Genomic DNA, 16,778 nt, shown 5'->3' with positions numbered 1-16,778 from the left:
TCATTTGGGAAATACAGTGACCACGTTCTAGCCCTCAGATGGCGTGGCCTGCTCCAGGGCGTGCTTTTCACAGTAGATTTGATCCTCCACAAAGAAGTGGCCCTTCTGTTTCAGGTTGCTGCCACAGTCGGAGCACATGTAACACTCAGGGTGGCGGTGACGGTCTTGTAGCTTCACAAACACGCCTACAATGCCAGCGCACATTTGTCACACATGGGCAATTTCTGAGCAGCATTTCCAATCGATGCAGCTACTTCGGTGACAGGAGCTTTAACACTTCTGAATCCAGAGGGCTTGTTGGGATCCCCTTTCTCCTCGGACTCCAGGATTTCCTGCAGGACCCAGAACGATGCGGACTGCTTCAGGGGCTCATTCAACTCCTGCTTTTTCCTGCAGCATCTTGTAAACTTCAGATTCCTTGTCGATGACGCGGCTGCCTGGAAGCTACGAATGTTCTAAGGGTCTGCTGTTGGCCTCCTCTCTGCTGGTAGTCTTCCTTGCCTCCAAGGCACTGTTGAAGGTGCAGATGTTTTCCGAAGAGTAGAGGCTGACTGGGTTGTTGTACTGGTTCGTGATGACCCCGGGGGCAGTGACCAAAGCAGGCGAGGCGGTACAGGGTATGGCGCTTCGGTTGTGCGCGCTTCCTATGTGCGGGACCTCCTGGGGTTCTGAGGCTAAATTCATCTCGTACGGGTGATGTTTCCTCTCTTCTGTCACCAGAGGAGACCAAATTTTCTGTTCAGATCTTGCTATGGTGAGAGTAATGTTGTCCGTGCAGTCCTTGATTGTGTTCTGAGCTTCCAAACGTGTCATACTGCTGGTAGTTTCCCCATCAATGGCTGTGATTATGTCTCTGATTCATAAATTAGCTAAAACAGCCCTGCTTCCTGGAGTGACCCGAGAAACGGAGAGGGGCTGCTGGTGGTCCTTGCAGCCCATGAGAGGGAAGCCCCATGGTCCCGGGCCCTGGAGGACTATCTGCTGGGTGCTAATGGTGCAAGACAAGTGGAGCCACATTGGAACACAGAAGCCCCACCTAAATCTGTACTTACAGAAGTAGGGGTCAAACTGATGATTGCTACTTAAATCCACTGCATTGGGGGGATAGCTCATTATGCAGCAAAAATGGCATTTTTACTTGGCGTGTACATGAAATAATTTTGTATGGAAATAATTATGCAGAGTTAAAAATGCCATCTAATTCTACAATATAAATCCCGAATCTGATCATCTCCGAGTTAAGAAGGAAGACATTTGCCCAAAAATACAAATCTAGCAGGCGGCAGAGCCACAGCAAGGACTGAAACTGCGTGACTTCACCTGGCTGGGTCTAGAAATAAAGGATTTCTTGCAACAATCAAAATACTCCTAACCAGTTTCTGACTGTTCTTTTTCTATATAAAACAATGCAGGCATTAAAATCATTCGCACAAGAGAAACTCATCAATGTACCTGCAAGATATAAATGAGCTTAAGTCCTATACAAATCCCAGTGCCGGAACATACTGCTTTGCAACCACCAGGGTTTCTATCAGCAACTGTCACTTTTACACTGCTCCCCGGGCGATTTGCTTGCAAGGAATGGAAGCCACGTTAAGGGGTCTGTGAGCGCCGTGCCTGCATAGGGCTGTGCATAGGGCACGCCACGGTCACGTCGCTGAAAAGACCTCGCTGCTCCTCGTGGGAAGCGTGAGGAGGGAAGCCGACCCGGACAGACGGTGGACGTGGCTTCAGACCGCATAAAATGCCACCCACGTTTCCTTTTCATTTAGTGCTCTCTCAAAGCATGGGACAAGGCTTCGCGCATGCTCCATGTGTGCCAGGGCTCCCAGTTCCCCGAGCCCTAGAACAGAGAAGAACAGACTGCCCCCTGCTGGCCACATCTGTGTAGGCAGGGGAAAGACTGGCACCCCCCCCAGGGGCGTGGCAGCCGGCCGATGACGTAGCCCCGGCGACTGGTACGACGCGACTGCGTTGCGTCACTGGTGCGCGCCGAGGGAAACTTGACAAGACGCATGGCTGCGGGTTGCTCAGAGGCCCCACGGCCGAAAGCGGCCTCTGAGGGCCAGGCGGTGGCACCGGCGGGCGCCGTGCCCTGCCTGGAGCTGCCCACTTACGCTGCGGCTTGTGAGCTGGTGAACAGCCGCTACTCCTGCTTGGTGGCCGGGCCGCACCGCAGGCACATCGCACTGTCGCCCCGGTACCTGAACAGGAAGCGCACCGGCATCCGCGAGCAGCTCGACGCGGAGCTCCTGCGTTACTCGGAGAGGTGAGGGTCGCGATGGCTTCCAGGTCCGCCGTCTGCCCCCCAAGGCCGGGGCCGCCTCCAGCGCGGCGCCCCTTTCGCAGGCGAGGAGCTGGGACGCTGGCTCCGGAGTAGACCAGGGGTCCGGAGACCCGGTGTAGCCTGGGCCTGTGTGGCGTTGAGTGTTGCATTTGTCCGCTTCCGGGTATGCCTTTGCGTTTGCGGTGAAGATTCGGCGTGCGGCGCTTCCACATCTCCCGCTTCCGTGGAAGACTGCGCCGGTAGCAGGGGCACAGCCGTTTGATCTTGTGTGGTGTGCGGGTGAAGTTCCGGCCCCGGGAACCACCCGGAGTTGTCTTCTCGGGGTTCTGATGAGCGCGAGGGCGATGCCATTTATTTTGTTTTTAAGAGAAAATAGTCTGTTTCGTTTTAACTGGAGAGCCTGTTGCTCTTAGGAGTGTGTGTGTGTGGGGGGGGGGGCGAGCCTTCTAATACATTTAAATTACGGTATTAAAAAGTCGCTTGAAAACTCAGAATTACTGGGAGGGGGCGTGGTGCCTCAGATAGCGCCGTGAACTGGTTTGGCTCCAAAGGGGGCCTGGATTCCCTGGGGACCTGTGGTTGTCCTGAAGGAATTCTGGGAGCCCGCCGAAATACCTGGATTTAGACGTACCCAGAGCTTGCACCTCTTCCTCAAGGGATCCCAGACCCCGCACGCGGGGACTTGAGATATAAAAACAGCCAGAAATGAAAGGAGCTTTAAACTGTCACAGGGATATCGTGTCAGCCAGTACACCCAGCGAGTTTATGAAAAATCTGATTGAAATCGAAATGGAGTTAGGCTGAGAGTTAGACAAGGGACAGTGAGTTGAATTTTGGGATGTTCGACAAGAGCTTCACAGAAGAGGGTGCTTTGAGATTCTAGAATCCTAGGCAAAGAGTGGCATACGCAGATGGGTGGTAGATGGGAATGAGTATGCGCTGGCCAGAGAACTGTAAGTATAACTGGAGTAAGGTGTATGTCTGGAGAGAATTGGGTGCGTTGCATTGCAGGTTAGGGGATCAAAAACAGGGTTGGCAGGTGACAGAGAGGCTGGCTTTTTTGTTCTTCTTGTCCTGCTTCTGCCAGTTTTCTGCTGTGTGTGTGTTTTCTGAGAGGGTTTTTGTTTGTTGTTTCTTAAGCCGTGTGAATGCTGCATCTTCTGAGTAGCCTCCAGCTCCGAGACTTGGCACACGCTTGATAGATATCCACAGTGGGACATAATGCACTTGGTAGCATCAGAGGATGGTGAAATAGAGTGAGAGAGCAGACAAGGTAAATTGTCCAAGAGACAGATGATTGGAGAGCATGGATTTGAGAGAGAGAAGGATTTACAGATAGTCTTAAAATCTGGAAATACAGGCAGCTGGGTTGCTGCTTTCTGTAGCCAATTATCTCCTCCACTTGAGGCGGTGGGGTAAGTCGCTCCGAGTGGGCCCAGTAGGAGCCATTAGTCCGGAATTACGGGGGACTGAGTAAATGACCATGTAAGTGACTGAATTCGACTTTACAGCCAGGTTGAGTAGGGTAGTCTGAACAGTCTGCTGTTACTTGTGGGGTAAGCTGGAGACTCGGTTTATTGAGTGTAGATTCAGCGCACTACACGTTGAACATGCGTTGTCCTTCGTTAGGAACAACGTGTTGATCAGATTAAGAATTACAATATTGAGAATTTATCCTGTGTAGTTGTTTATGTTTCCAGATTTTTGAGTCATTCTGAAGAATCAGTAGGGCTTGCTTCTCCCTGTTTAAATACTGGAAGAAACAGAAGAATTTCAAATGGCTCTCATGTCAGTATGTGAGTCGTTTCAACGGCATCTCCTATTTGACAGACTGCCTACCTTTCTTTCCCAGTGACAGAATTTTTAAAAAGGTATCTCATTTCAACTTTGGACTGTCTTCTTAGAGAAAGTAAGTAGTTTTCTAAAATCATATTGTCAGTTTGGGTTAAGGTGTACTTTTGAGAGACCACTCAGGGAGAAAAAACAATCTCTGTTCCAATAAACTCCAAAGAACTCCTTTGAGTTATTCCATTCTAGAAGTTCCAGAGACTCAAGGGTACAATCGAAGCATCCTCAAACTTGATCTAATTGTTCCCTAAGTATCTCAAGTGAAGTTACCACCTTGCCCTGACACTGATATAGGATTGTTTCTGAAAAACAAAAGTAAAATAGGAACATTTATACAGTATTGGAGTGTCTGTCTTTGCATTTTTGAAGGCTTTTGGTTAGTTACATGCTGTGTATTGCTTTCCCAAAGATTTGCTGAATTTCTACAAATCCTTTTGGCCTTCTGCACTGTGGTTCCATTCTCTAATCAGTGGTTCTGAACCCTGCAGGACCCAGTATCTCCTTTCTATAAGGAATATTTTGCATTGACATCTTTAGTATTGTGAAAACATTCTTCACTGTGCTGACATGAAACTTAAAGAAGTATCACCTACCTTCACAATTAAAAACAAAACCTCTATATTGTGCTCTATTACAATACAGTAAGCTGTGTTTCAACTTGATGATGCTCAAGCATAACTCCTTTGGAAGACTGAAAACGTAGATGCCTAAGAATCATTGTGCAGTTACACATGTGGATTGATGTGGATATTTTGGATGGCAGCTCAGATCATACATTTAATAGCTCCAGTTACCAATGATGATTTGAAATAGCTTATTTATTCTTGGTAAAGGGCCACACAAAACAGTCTTTCCCAGCCTTTAGTGTTGTATTGATAGATACAAGCAACAGATGATACCACAAAGTGAGTGTGTGTGTAAGTTTCTTTTCTGTGACTCCTTGCTGTTTCACTAAAACAAAATCTATTAGGAACGTTCTTTTTCTCTTTTTCTGTATGAGCCATGCTAGCCAGGTAACTGAGTATAACAACAAAAAAAGTGTTCTCTGTGGTCACAGGCATTGCAGTCATGTGTGGAGACCAAACATATATGCAGATAAGTCAATAAAATTAGATGAATATGCTGAAGTTGGACATGAGGTTCCATAGGAGTAGTAGAGTGATTTAGCTTTGCCAAGGGAATTGGGGAAGTTTTTTTACAGTAATTGTGGATGTGGTAGTGAAAACTTAAGGTTTTTCTGCTTAGTAGTTATAATCCCTTAAGGACTGAGAAGTTATTTTTTTTTTAAATTATTTATTTGAAAGAGTTACAGAGAGAGGGAGAAGAAGAAGAGACATAGAGAGAAGTGTTCCATCTACTGGTTCACACCCCAGATAGCTGCAATGGCCAGGGCTGGGCCAAATGGAAACCAAGAGCCAGGAGCTTCTTTCTGGGTCTCCCACATGAGTACAGGGGCTCAAGCACTTGATCCGTCTTCTGCTGCTTTCCCAGGCCATTAGCAGGGAGCAGAATTGGAAGTGGAGCAACTGAGGCTCGAAACAGTGCCCATATGGGATGCCACTGTTGTAGGCAGCAGCTTTACCGGCTAGGCCACAGCGCCGGCTCCTGGGAAGTGACATTTTAAAATAATAGTTACCCTCTAATCCTGTCTGTCAAACTTTTAGATGAATCTAACGTGTCAGAGTCAGTTCTCAATAAATGATTTTGTTCTGTTTCTTAAAATTTTCATTTACCAGCAAAAGTTGCACTTTGGGATTTTTCTCTATTAAGTCATTGGATTTAATGCTCAGTGGCTTCAGCTTTAACCCTGATGCTTCCCTTGGTGTATGCCATGAAGAACAGAAATTCAGTAATGGTGGATAATAGCACAATTGCTGGTGATTCACTCATACAAAAAATACACTGACATTTTCCTTGCCAAGTCTCATTATTCTCTTTCTAGCATGACTAGAATTCAAGAAGGTAGCAAATAAGGAAGAAGGATCAATTTATTGCGCATGCATAATTGGGCATTTTGTTTCTGAGTGCCTGATTTCAAATAGCCATTTTAAGCCTAAAAAATATTTTTAACTTCTGCTTTGGAACCTGTAGGGAAATGGGACTACTAAAGTTGTTACAGACTATGGACTATTGTTCTGGATATGGGAGGTAAATGTTAAAACTGTGTGCTTTTTGGACTCTTAGAATATCTAATTAGTGTGATAATGGCTTGATTTGAAAGAAGATAAACTATATTCTTCTCTTTTTTAACCAGCCTTTTAGGGGTCCCCATAGCATATGATAACATCAAAGTTGTGGGTGAACTGGGAGATATTTATGATGATCAAGGACACATTCATCTTAACATCGAAGCCGATTTTGTGATTTTCTGTCCTGAACCGGGGCAAAAGCTTAAGGTATGTATGTCATTCTTTTCTAGCTTTCTATGTGTGATTATATCTTTATGTACTTTGGCAGTTTTAAGACTACATATACCTTGAGACTCAAATAAATTGCTATTGTGGGTGAATGAAAATTATTAAAGAAAAAAGAAAAGTTACTTTCTATGAATTCTATGTAGGTAAGTCCTAAAGCACCTGCATGCACAGAATATTTGTCCCATCCAGTTTATTCTTTGCATAGTACCACAATGATTTTAGGAGGCAAAATTAATAATTATTATTGCTATTTTAAAATTACTCTATTTTGCACAAATATTTTTTATTTATAAGGATTCAGACAGTATTATAGTGGATCTAAAGCAGTTCAAATGACTGTGAGGCTAGGCAGGTAAAGACAGTTCCAGTGGTTTGGCAGGGAAGGGCCTGCAGACAAGTGAAAATGAATGAAAGACAGAGAAAAAGGCAGCCAGGCTATGCTGTAGGAATGAAGACAGTGTGTGGAAGATCTTCCAGTTTCTCAGAAACTGGAAATGGAGAAGTGATGTGAAATCTACTGAAATGTATCCCTTTATCCTCTTTATCTCTTCTGCCGCAAGTTGTATGTGTGAACATACATTTGTATATGTGCTGTACATATGGGTTCATATGTGCATGTATGTTCATATTGTATGTTCTCTAAAAATTATAGAAATTGCTTGATGTTATAGGTAAAAAGTTAACTGATATTTGGTACAGTTAATAATAATATAGATCCAATTTCACTATGACAAAAGCTGTAAAGCAATTGTAATTTAAAAAAAAAACTTATCAATCTTATCTAAGATAGTAGAAATAGGATCCCTTGCCTGCTGAACAGGATCTCACAGCTGGACTACAAGTAGATTTGTACTTGAAAATTTCCAAACTTAAGGCTGACCTTGTGGTACAGCCAGTTAAGTAGCCATCTTTGATGTCCAGTATCCCATGTTGAAGCTCCAATCTGAGTCCTAGCTGCTCTGCTTCCAATCTAGCTTCCTAACGATGCAGCTGGAAAAGCAGCAGAAGATAGTACAAGTGCTTGGGCCCCAACATCCACGTGGAAGACCTGCATAAAGTGTTGGGCTCCTAGCTTCAGCTTTGCTCAGATCCAGTTATTGTGGACATTTGGAGAGTGAACCAGTCTATGGGAAGTAGCTAACTCTGGCTCTTCTCCTCCCTCTGTCACTCTGCCTTTCAAATAAAATAAAGAAATTTTTTTAAAAAGTTCCCAAATGTAACTTCCACCAACTTTGTATATATTGTCACAAACATAAACATATATATGGGTGTTATACCAAATTGTACCAAAGTATTAAATGAAACATGTTCTTTTTTATTGTCAACCCTACAGCAAGATCCAGTCCTCAAATACTTTTGACTAATCATGTTTTTAAATTTTTATTTATTTTTAATGAGATATTGTGCAGCTCAGCGGGTTTTGTCAAGTTCATTTCCCATTCGGTTTCCTTAGACCTTCAGGCCCTTTTCTGGTCACTTCCTTCTCATTGTCCCTAATACAACTACAGTTCTGACTTCATTCAGCATAAATTTGTTTTATTTTTCTGTAATTTTATATTGATGGATTCAATCTTTATATGTTCGAAATCTGGCTTCTTTAGGTCAACATGCTTTTGTTTCCCCCATGATATTTTCTGTATTAGTAATTTGCCTATTTTTATTGTTCATGGTATTCGATTTTATGAATATATGACAAATTGACTATCTCTGTTGATGTACATTTGGGTTATGTCCAGCCTGGGGCTATTATGAATGAAGCAATAATGAATATACATTTTTATTTCTCTTCAGTAAACTGGTAGTGGAAGTGCTGTGTCACAGGGTAAGTTTGTCTTTACCTTTATGAAAGATTATTGTCAGACTAATTTCCCATTCAGCACTTCTGTTTACTCTGTTGATTGCCAACATTTGGTGTTGTCAATCTTTTATTTTTATTTGTGGGCATATAGTAATATCCCATCCTTATGAGCAGTTTTTCATGTTTGAACAGGAATGCCTTTTCAAATACTTTGCCCATTTTCGATTGAATTTTTGTATTTTCATTGCTGAGTTTTAGTATTCCTTATATAGTCATTTTTATTTGTTTATTTTTTTTTTTTTTAATATTTATTTACTTGGAAGTCCAAGCCACAGAGAGCAGGAGAGAGATCTTCTATCTGCTGGTTCACTCCTCAGGTGGCTGCTACAGCCAGTGCTGGGTCAGGCTAAAGCCAGGAGTCAGAAGCTTCATCTGGGTCTTCCACATGGGTGGCAGGGGCCCAAACACTTGGGCTGTTTTCAGCTGCTTTTCCCAGGCCATTAGCTGGGAACTGGATTGGAAGTGGAGCAGCTGGGACTTGAACCGGCACCCATATTGGGTGCTGGCATTGTAGGCAACAGCTTTACCTGCTATTGACCCCTCCGTTTATAGTCTTGATATAAATCCTTTTCAGATAAAAGTATTGTGAATATTGTCTCCCTGTCAGTGACTTATTTGTTAACTTTTAATGGTACCATTTGATGGAGGAGCTTTTAATTTTAATGAGGTCCACCTTATCATTTTACATTTTTATGGTTATTGCTTTCTGGATCTTATTAAAGAAACTTGTCTACCCCTGAGTAGTGAAGATACTCTTCTGTGAACTCCTAGAAGCTTTATAGTTTTCGTTTTTCAATTTGCGTATGTGATCAGTCTTAAATAATTTCTTGTGTCTAGTGTGAGGTAAGACCATTTTCTTGTCCATAAACTTCCCAGTTGTTCCAAACTTAGGAATTCAAAAGATTTTCCTCTCATTGGTTTTTGTAAGGGACAGAGTATTTGTATAGCAGTTTTAGGTTTACATAAAGGTTGAGTAGCTTGTACAGGATCCCAGTATACACACACACACACACAGAATTTCCCTTGTTCTTAGCATCATCTTCTCTTGGTTTGTGTGATATATTTGTTACAGTTTTTTGTTACAGTTTTTGAGGCAATATTGGCTTTTTATTTTTTTCCTATTGTTAGAAAAGAGGTTTTTTTTTTAAACAGTACTTTATTTTCTTATTTTTGAGATAACATATTTTGCATTTACATTTCAGTCTGAGGTTTAATGGCCCACAGTTTACATTAGAGTTCTGTCTGTGCTGTGCCTTCTATGGATTTTGACAAATGTAAAATGACTTGTATCTGCCATTACAGAATAGTTACACTGCCCTAGACCTTTGTGCTCCACCTGTTCACCCCTTCCTTTCCCGCAGTCTCTGGCCACCACTGATCTTTGGACTATCACCATGGTTTTACCTTTTCCAGAGTGTCCAATTGTTGGGAGCATACAGTATGTAGCCTTTTTGGTTCTCTCACTTGGTAGTCTTTGGTTTCCTCCAGTCTTTCTGTGGTTTTGTAGTGCTTTTCCTTTTGTTGCTGAGTAGTACTCCGTTCTGTGGGTACACCTTAATTTATCTAGACTATTCAAAAACCACAGTGGGGACACTAGACCCTGATGATAACAAATAGGGGAGTTTTATTCTGTCACATTTGTTAAGGGTTGCTGATGTTATACAGATTTGCATACATGGCAGTATTACATATGGTTCTATAATCTAGAAAATGTGAATTCTTTAATGTTTCAGGAATGTCATTCATACACATTGTATACATTGATTCCTAGGGATGGGAGGATAGAAAACTAAGTTTTATGGAAAGTTTCACTTTAAGTTTAAAATCCTATAGCACATAACTTCTGTTTTAGTTTTAGAGCCTCCAATATTTTTGTTATTTAGCCAAAATTGTTATGATCTAGATTTTCATATAAATGGTAAGCTGTCTCTTAATAGGACTGCTGATATCATTCTGAATTGAATCATTAAAGAGTACACTTGTAATCTCTGAAATTCAGACTGTTTACAGACAAGTACTGTGGATCCCAGTTATAAAAAGCACATGCTTCCCCTGCCTTGAGTGTAAGCCCTATCAGAGCATGTTTTCAGTATGGTTGTCACATTTTCTGCTCCCCAGGGAATCCTGCACAGGGAGAGAGGTGTCTTTTGTTGGTAAAGGGAAGGAAGGCTGTGGAAGGGACTATCTGTGTTTTATCCAGTTAGACACTTGGCTTCCTGTTATTTGTTTAATAAAGTTTGAACTGTCAGAAAACTCTAGAGTTCTAAAGTGATGTTATAGTTTGACATGTGGTAAGTTTTAATTGAGGTAAACTTTGTGCTGAATGTATACCTTTAATTTGATGTTTTCTTTTTGAAGATCCATTTGGAACTTAGAAAGTTTGATTTACCTTTTAATCTTGTGAATCTCTGTTGTGCTCTTTCCTCCCCCTTCTCCCCAGGGTACAGTTAATAAAGTGTCCACTAGTCACATTGGCTGTTTAGTGCACAGGTGTTTTAATGCGTCCATCCCTAAACCTGAGCAGATGTCCTCTGAGCAGTGGCAAACCCTGGAGATAGATGTGGGTGATGAACTGGAGTTTGAAGTATTTCGTTTAGATTCCGATGCTGCTGGAGTATTCTGCATTCGGGGAAAACTGAGTGTCACTAGGTTAGTTCATCACATTATTATCACGGGATACTTCATCTTTTCTACTTAGTTCAGAATTCAGAAAACATAACCTCGCTTTTAAACATATATAAGAATAGTGATGCTTTTAAATCATAGTATCAGTATAAACGGTAATCATAAGCAGTATGGCAGTGCATCAAATAAAAATTCTCAAGCTCTGTGTCTTGCTCGATAGTCTGTATTTGAGTAAAAGTGTATCATTCAGTATCTTCTAGTTTTTTTTTATTTTAAAGAAGTTGAGCTCTGAACTTGAAACTACTATTTGCACAATCACGTTGTATAACATGTAGATTACTTTTATTTTTACATCATTGGAACTAGATAATTTGTTATTGTCATCTGTGTGCCAGGTAGATATTTTGGTTTCTGTATTTCCTTGTATTGAATTTCTTATATGAATCACTTTGATGTTCAGCTTGGTTCCATGGGAACATGGTTAATAATGGAGGAGAAAATGGATACTATCTAGAAAATAGTCTTGATGTTAACAGTTTTTCCTAGATTTTACCTTAGTAACCAGAGTATGTGCTGAAGTTCTGAAACAGCTGTCCAATAGGGATTTCTGAATGTTAGTAATGTGCTATACACACCATAAAGAAGCTTCACAATTAAGCACATGGAATGTCACCAGTATAACTGAGGAACAAAATGTTTTAAGCCACATCATTAGAAGCACTTAAATTTAAATAGTTGTCTGTGGAAGAGAGTGCTTCCACATAGAACCTATGCAGCTTTGGACATAAAGCTACTTCATAAATCCTTGTTTTATTTGAGTGATATAAAATAATTAACTTTGAAGTAACACTGCCTCCAGGTAAGCTAACTAGAATGACAGACTGTTATTTTAAATTTGAAATAAAGACTGAAATAGTGGACCAGAAACTCTGATATATACTAGAAATGTATTTTTTTTTTTTTTGACAGGCAGAGTGGACAGTGAGAGAGACAGGGAGAAAGGTCTTCCTTTTGCCGTTGGTTCACCCTCCAATGGCCGCCGCGGTAGCGCGCTGCGGCCGGCGCACCGCGCTGTTCCGATGGCAGGAGCCAGGTGCTTCTCCTGGTCTCCCATGGGGTGCAGGGCCCAAGCACTTGGGCCATCCTCCACTGCCCTCCCTGGCCACAGCAGAGAGCTGGCCTGGAAGAGGGGCAACCGGGACAGGATCGGTGCCCCGACCGGGACTAGAACCCGGTGTGCCGGCGCCGCAAGGCGGAGGATTAGCCTGTTGAGCCACGGCGCCGGCCGAAATGTATTTTTTTTTTTAATCAAATGTCAATGGTTTGGCAAATAGTGTTAATGTTCAGTGACCAGATTTTTCTGAGCCAAAGTGAAATTTCTTAGATGTGTTTTGATAAGATTTTTGTCATTTTTGTATGTAAGAACAGTCAGGAGAAATATTTCAGAAACAAAGATTTTAACAGTTACTGTTAAATTTAACATTGTTGAATTCACATTCAATACCAACTGCCATTTAGGTGAATTGGATAGACTATTTGAAAATGATGCTGTAGCATATGCCTTGTTTACTCCTCTTTATTTAGAAAATCTTAGCATTTTGGGGTATTGATCTCATTCTTTCAGTTTTGCTGTTTGCTCAATTAATATTTTTAAACTGTGAAATTACAGTTTACAACCCAAGTGCTCTGAAGTTTCTGAAGAAGTCGCAGAAACTGGCACTGAACAAGCCATTGAAAAACCTGCGAAAAAGAAAAAGAAAAAGAAGAAAGACCCGGAGACATGTGAAGTGGACAGTGGTAACCCAGAGCCAGTGGAGTTTGCAGATGTCACCCCTAATGAAGAGCCAGACCTGCAGGCTGCTGAGAGCGCGAATGGCCTCTGGGAGGAGGAGCCACGGAGGAAGAAGAGCAAGAAGAGGAAGCATCAGGAAGATGTGGGCCAGGACCCTGTTTTCCAAGGCAGTGACTCTAGTGGTTACCAGAGTGACCACAAAAAGAAAAAGAAGAAGAGAAAACACAGAGAGGAGACTGAACTTACCCCAATTTTGGAATGTTCACCTAAAAAGAAGAGGGAAAAGTAACTTTCTTTAGTGAATTTTAAATACACTCAGTTTTTAAAAGATTGATTTACACAAAAGAGATGAGTAAATGTTTCCAGTGACATGAAATGCTTATGTGTACTAGTAGCTTACAAAACAGGAAGTATTTGCCTTGGAATTGGAGTGTTTTTGGGCTGAAATTACAAAATTGGCTATAAATTTCTTTGAGGAATCCCAATATTATTGAAGGCCATTTTATTATATGCAGAACAACAGAAAAGTGCTGCTATCTCTGCTGACTGTAACATTCTTCCACGCTTTACATTCTACATAAAATTGTTTTAAGAATCTCAAGACTGACAGAGAACTAGAGTATACACTATTGTTCACATCAATAATCAACAACCTGAGTTTGGAGTTTTTTAATTTTTCTTTTTTTGGGGGGGGGGTGGTTATAGGTATTACCTTGAGTCATTGCACATCATTTTATTTTATTTTATTTTTTTAAATTCAGGGCATCTGTGAGCTTTAGGTATTCCTTTGTCATGGCTTCCACAGTGTTTCTGCTGTTTGACTCAGAGAGGTTTACCACAGGGCTTCTGAAGTCTCCAGAGTGTTACGCACACCACTGCTGACTGTCCACAGCTCTTTCCTTCCAGGTGCGGTTGTGTTGTTTTCCTTTTCCCAGCCTGAGGTTGATGAAAAGGGCAGTGTGCTTCTGCTTGTCTTTTGTGCCTTAGCTATTCAGGCTTTGTTGTGTGTTGGAGGAGAAGTTGACAGAGACAGGATCAGTGTGGTTGTGACTTATGGGAAATATCTTCATTATTGACACAGGCCACTGGAAACTGTTCAGAAGCGAAAATAGCCATTCACTGTGATAATGTGGGATAGATCTTGACTAATAGTGGAACACAGAACAGTGAAATGACAAGCTGATGGAGGCTAATAATACACAGCCATGTTCATTCATTTAGCAGATATCTGATCATCTACTATGTGCAGAATGTTGTATTACGGCCCAGAGATAAAAGGCAAATGAGGTAGATGTGGTGCCTTCCATTGCAGGAGCAACATCTGTGAAAATGTGGAACATATGGAATGTTAGTAATTGTGTTAAGTGCCTTGAAGGAAAAAGACTGTATACTTGTTACTTTGTTAGTATTTGCCAGAAGTGGATGAATTCCCTGTGTCAACCATTTTTCATACCATTTATCTAGGATCAGACAGAGTCTCACAGTTTAATGTATGATGATGAATAAATTCTGCTGGTGGTATGTCCTTATCTAAACCTGCAGGATATAGAATCTGGAGAGTAGTGGACAGTATACATCATTGTCTTCAGGTGTACATAGGAACTGTGCAGGCCAGCGTCTTTCAGTACGATTGAGAGCCATATGACTGGTGAGCCCTTGAAGTGTGGCTAGTTTGAATTGAAGTATGATGTCAGTATAAAATATATGCCAGATTTTGAGAATATACAAAAAAAGAATGTTAACTTTCTCAGTTTTTATACTGCTGAAATTATAATGTTTTTGGTATAGTGGCTTAAATAAAATATTAAAGTTTCAGCCTTTATTTTTCATTTTCTTTTTCTACAAAAAGATTAAAAATTGCACAGAAGGCTTTTTGATGTGTACAGTGCTTTTAAAGGAAGTATGAGTTGTGAAATATGCTATATTATCAAGGTTTAATACAGTGACACACCCGAACATGCTTAATAACTGCTTCTTCTGAATTGTAAAATTTAAATTTGTAATTGCAACCATGTTCAACAATGTGGAAAATTTATTTTTAGTGAAACATTTAACTCCCACTATTGTGTACACACCACACAAAGATATCTAATTTATGCTATTCACAGAAAAATAAATTGTGGCTTAGCAACATAACCATACTCTCATGTTATTTTTACTTTTGCTTCAAGTGGTACTAATGCTAATAATCTGTTATTTTAAAATAATTTGTAACTGAAGAAAAAAGGAAGCAACATGCTGGACTTGAAACTAGATTTGTCTATGATTTTTCACAGTGTGGGTAACTGAAAAGTCGGATCTGTCCATTTGTCCTGCCTGGAATTGTAGGGACCTCTTTTCTGATAAGAAACCAATGAGAGAGTCCTCCATAATATTCTTCAAAAGCGCTTTGCCGGTAAGTACACAGCTAAGTGTAAATGTTAACTACAGAAAATGGGAATCTCACATGGGAACAGGCAGAGAGCCACTTTGGCCAGTTGAAGCAGAGGGTTGTGTTCAGGCTGGTGATTGGATGAGTAGCGTTTTGACCAAGGGAGCTAAGGAAGGGTTGTGGCGTTTGGGCTGAGAGCCCTGCAGAGACCTGAGGGGCATCTGATGCCGAAGACTGCAGTCACTCACTTCCACGTAAAGGTTTTCTATACTGCACAGGGCTAAAACAAAACATCTTGCTTCAGTTGGTTGTTTTCTGCTTTAACAGTCTGCATAATTGTCTCAAACTGGTTCTCCTGTTTTTGAAGAGTGTCTCTTGATCATGTTTGCCTTGACCAAATAAGCTCCCTAAGGTCTGTGACAATACTAACACCATCTATACTATTTAGCAGTGAGTCCTTTGTATGTTGCAAGCATGAACAGATAATGTTTAAGTGGATAATTAAACGCACAATATCAAATGGTATCATTTTCCCTCTGATGTGGTATTTATAACATTTTCACCCATTGTGTCAGTAAATGAATTCATTGCTCTGCCTGAATGTGATGTGGTTTTCAAGTCCCTTTATTGTTATTGATAGCTTAGGTGGAAAACTTCCAAGTGGAAGAAATTTGGTCTCTCTTTAACTTACTTTTATAGCTTTGCCTCATGCAGCAAGTTTGGACATTTTTCTTGCAGAAAGAAAATATTTTGTGCTACAAAATCAATATGTATTCATTAAAAAAATTCAAACACCAAAAGCACATAAACATCTCCCCCACTCTCCCAGCCACTGGGCACCCTCCCCTTCACTCTCCCTCTGCACTCACCCACTTGACAATCCTGCCTTGCAGAAATAACAGCTGTTGTGAGTTCCATGTGCCAATTTCAGAGGTTTTTTTTTTTTTTATTTTTTTAATGGATCCCGATTCTTTGGAGCTACTCTGTTTTATTTGAAATTAGGTATCTTCCCATATGAGTATGTAGAGGTCTTCCTGTTTTTGCTGTTTGCAGAACCTCAATGTATACTTTGTTTCATTTCCTAATGATGGATGTTTAAGGTGTTTATGCAGTACCTGTTAGTAAAACACAGATGGAGCATGTTGTGTGCATTCATCTTTATTTGTGTGATAGAAAGTCCTAGAAGTGAAATTGTAGTTATTTAAGGGAATAAACAGTTTTACCTTTTGATATATTGTCAGATTGTCATCCAGAAAGCTGTACCAGATTGAGATCCTATTAGCAATAATTGGCAACCTTGCAGTCATGGACGATGCTAATTGTTTTACTGTTTAACAGTCTGTTAGGTGGAAATAGTGTGTAATTTACCTGGTTATTAATGAATTTTAGCCACTTTTGTGTATACATTTATTTTCCTGTGAATATCTTCTCATGTTCTGTGATCATTCTTGTGGGATGTTTCTGTTGCTCATTTTTTAAGAGCTCTGTATATTCTTAGGATAATAATGTTTTTCTAATTTTCATGTTCAATTTTTGTTGTCATTTGTATTTTAAGTTTCCGACTTGCTATTCAGAAATGT

At 40.9% G+C, this 16,778-nt stretch overlaps 1 protein-coding gene and 1 pseudogene across 1 annotated transcript; one reads left to right on the top strand and one right to left on the bottom strand.

The window, feature by feature from the left end:
• On the bottom strand, positions 1-1,113 carry LOC133749368 (PDZ and LIM domain protein 1-like; annotated as a pseudogene).
• An 883-nt stretch (positions 1,114-1,996) lies between these two features.
• Positions 1,997-14,953, top strand: POLR1F (RNA polymerase I subunit F). The gene is made up of 4 exons (XM_062178831.1): positions 1,997-2,269; positions 6,390-6,531; positions 10,851-11,059; positions 12,705-14,953. Exons 1-4 carry the CDS (start codon positions 2,016-2,018, stop codon positions 13,114-13,116), a joined length of 1,017 nt encoding a protein of 338 aa, XP_062034815.1. The 5' UTR covers positions 1,997-2,015; the 3' UTR covers positions 13,117-14,953.
• The last annotated feature ends 1,825 nt before the right edge of the window (positions 14,954-16,778 follow it).

Source organism: Lepus europaeus, chromosome 20 (genome assembly GCF_033115175.1).
Source record: "Lepus europaeus isolate LE1 chromosome 20, mLepTim1.pri, whole genome shotgun sequence".
Lineage (NCBI taxonomy): Eukaryota > Metazoa > Chordata > Mammalia > Lagomorpha > Leporidae > Lepus > Lepus europaeus.
The sequence above is the reverse complement of the archived record's forward strand: the minus strand, read 5'-3'. Positions and strand labels throughout refer to the sequence as shown.

Bases quoted from the DNA above. Each gene is read 5' to 3' on its own strand.
- POLR1F (XM_062178831.1), top strand. From the start codon at position 2,016: ATGGCTGCGGGTTGCTCAGAGGCCCCACGGCCGAAAGCGGCCTCTGAG. The intron at 6,532-10,850 runs GTATGTATGTCA...CCTTCTCCCCAG, and splicing joins AACCGGGGCAAAAGCTTAAG to GGTACAGTTAATAAAGTGTC. The intron at 11,060-12,704 runs GTTAGTTCATCA...GTGAAATTACAG, and splicing joins GGAAAACTGAGTGTCACTAG to TTTACAACCCAAGTGCTCTG.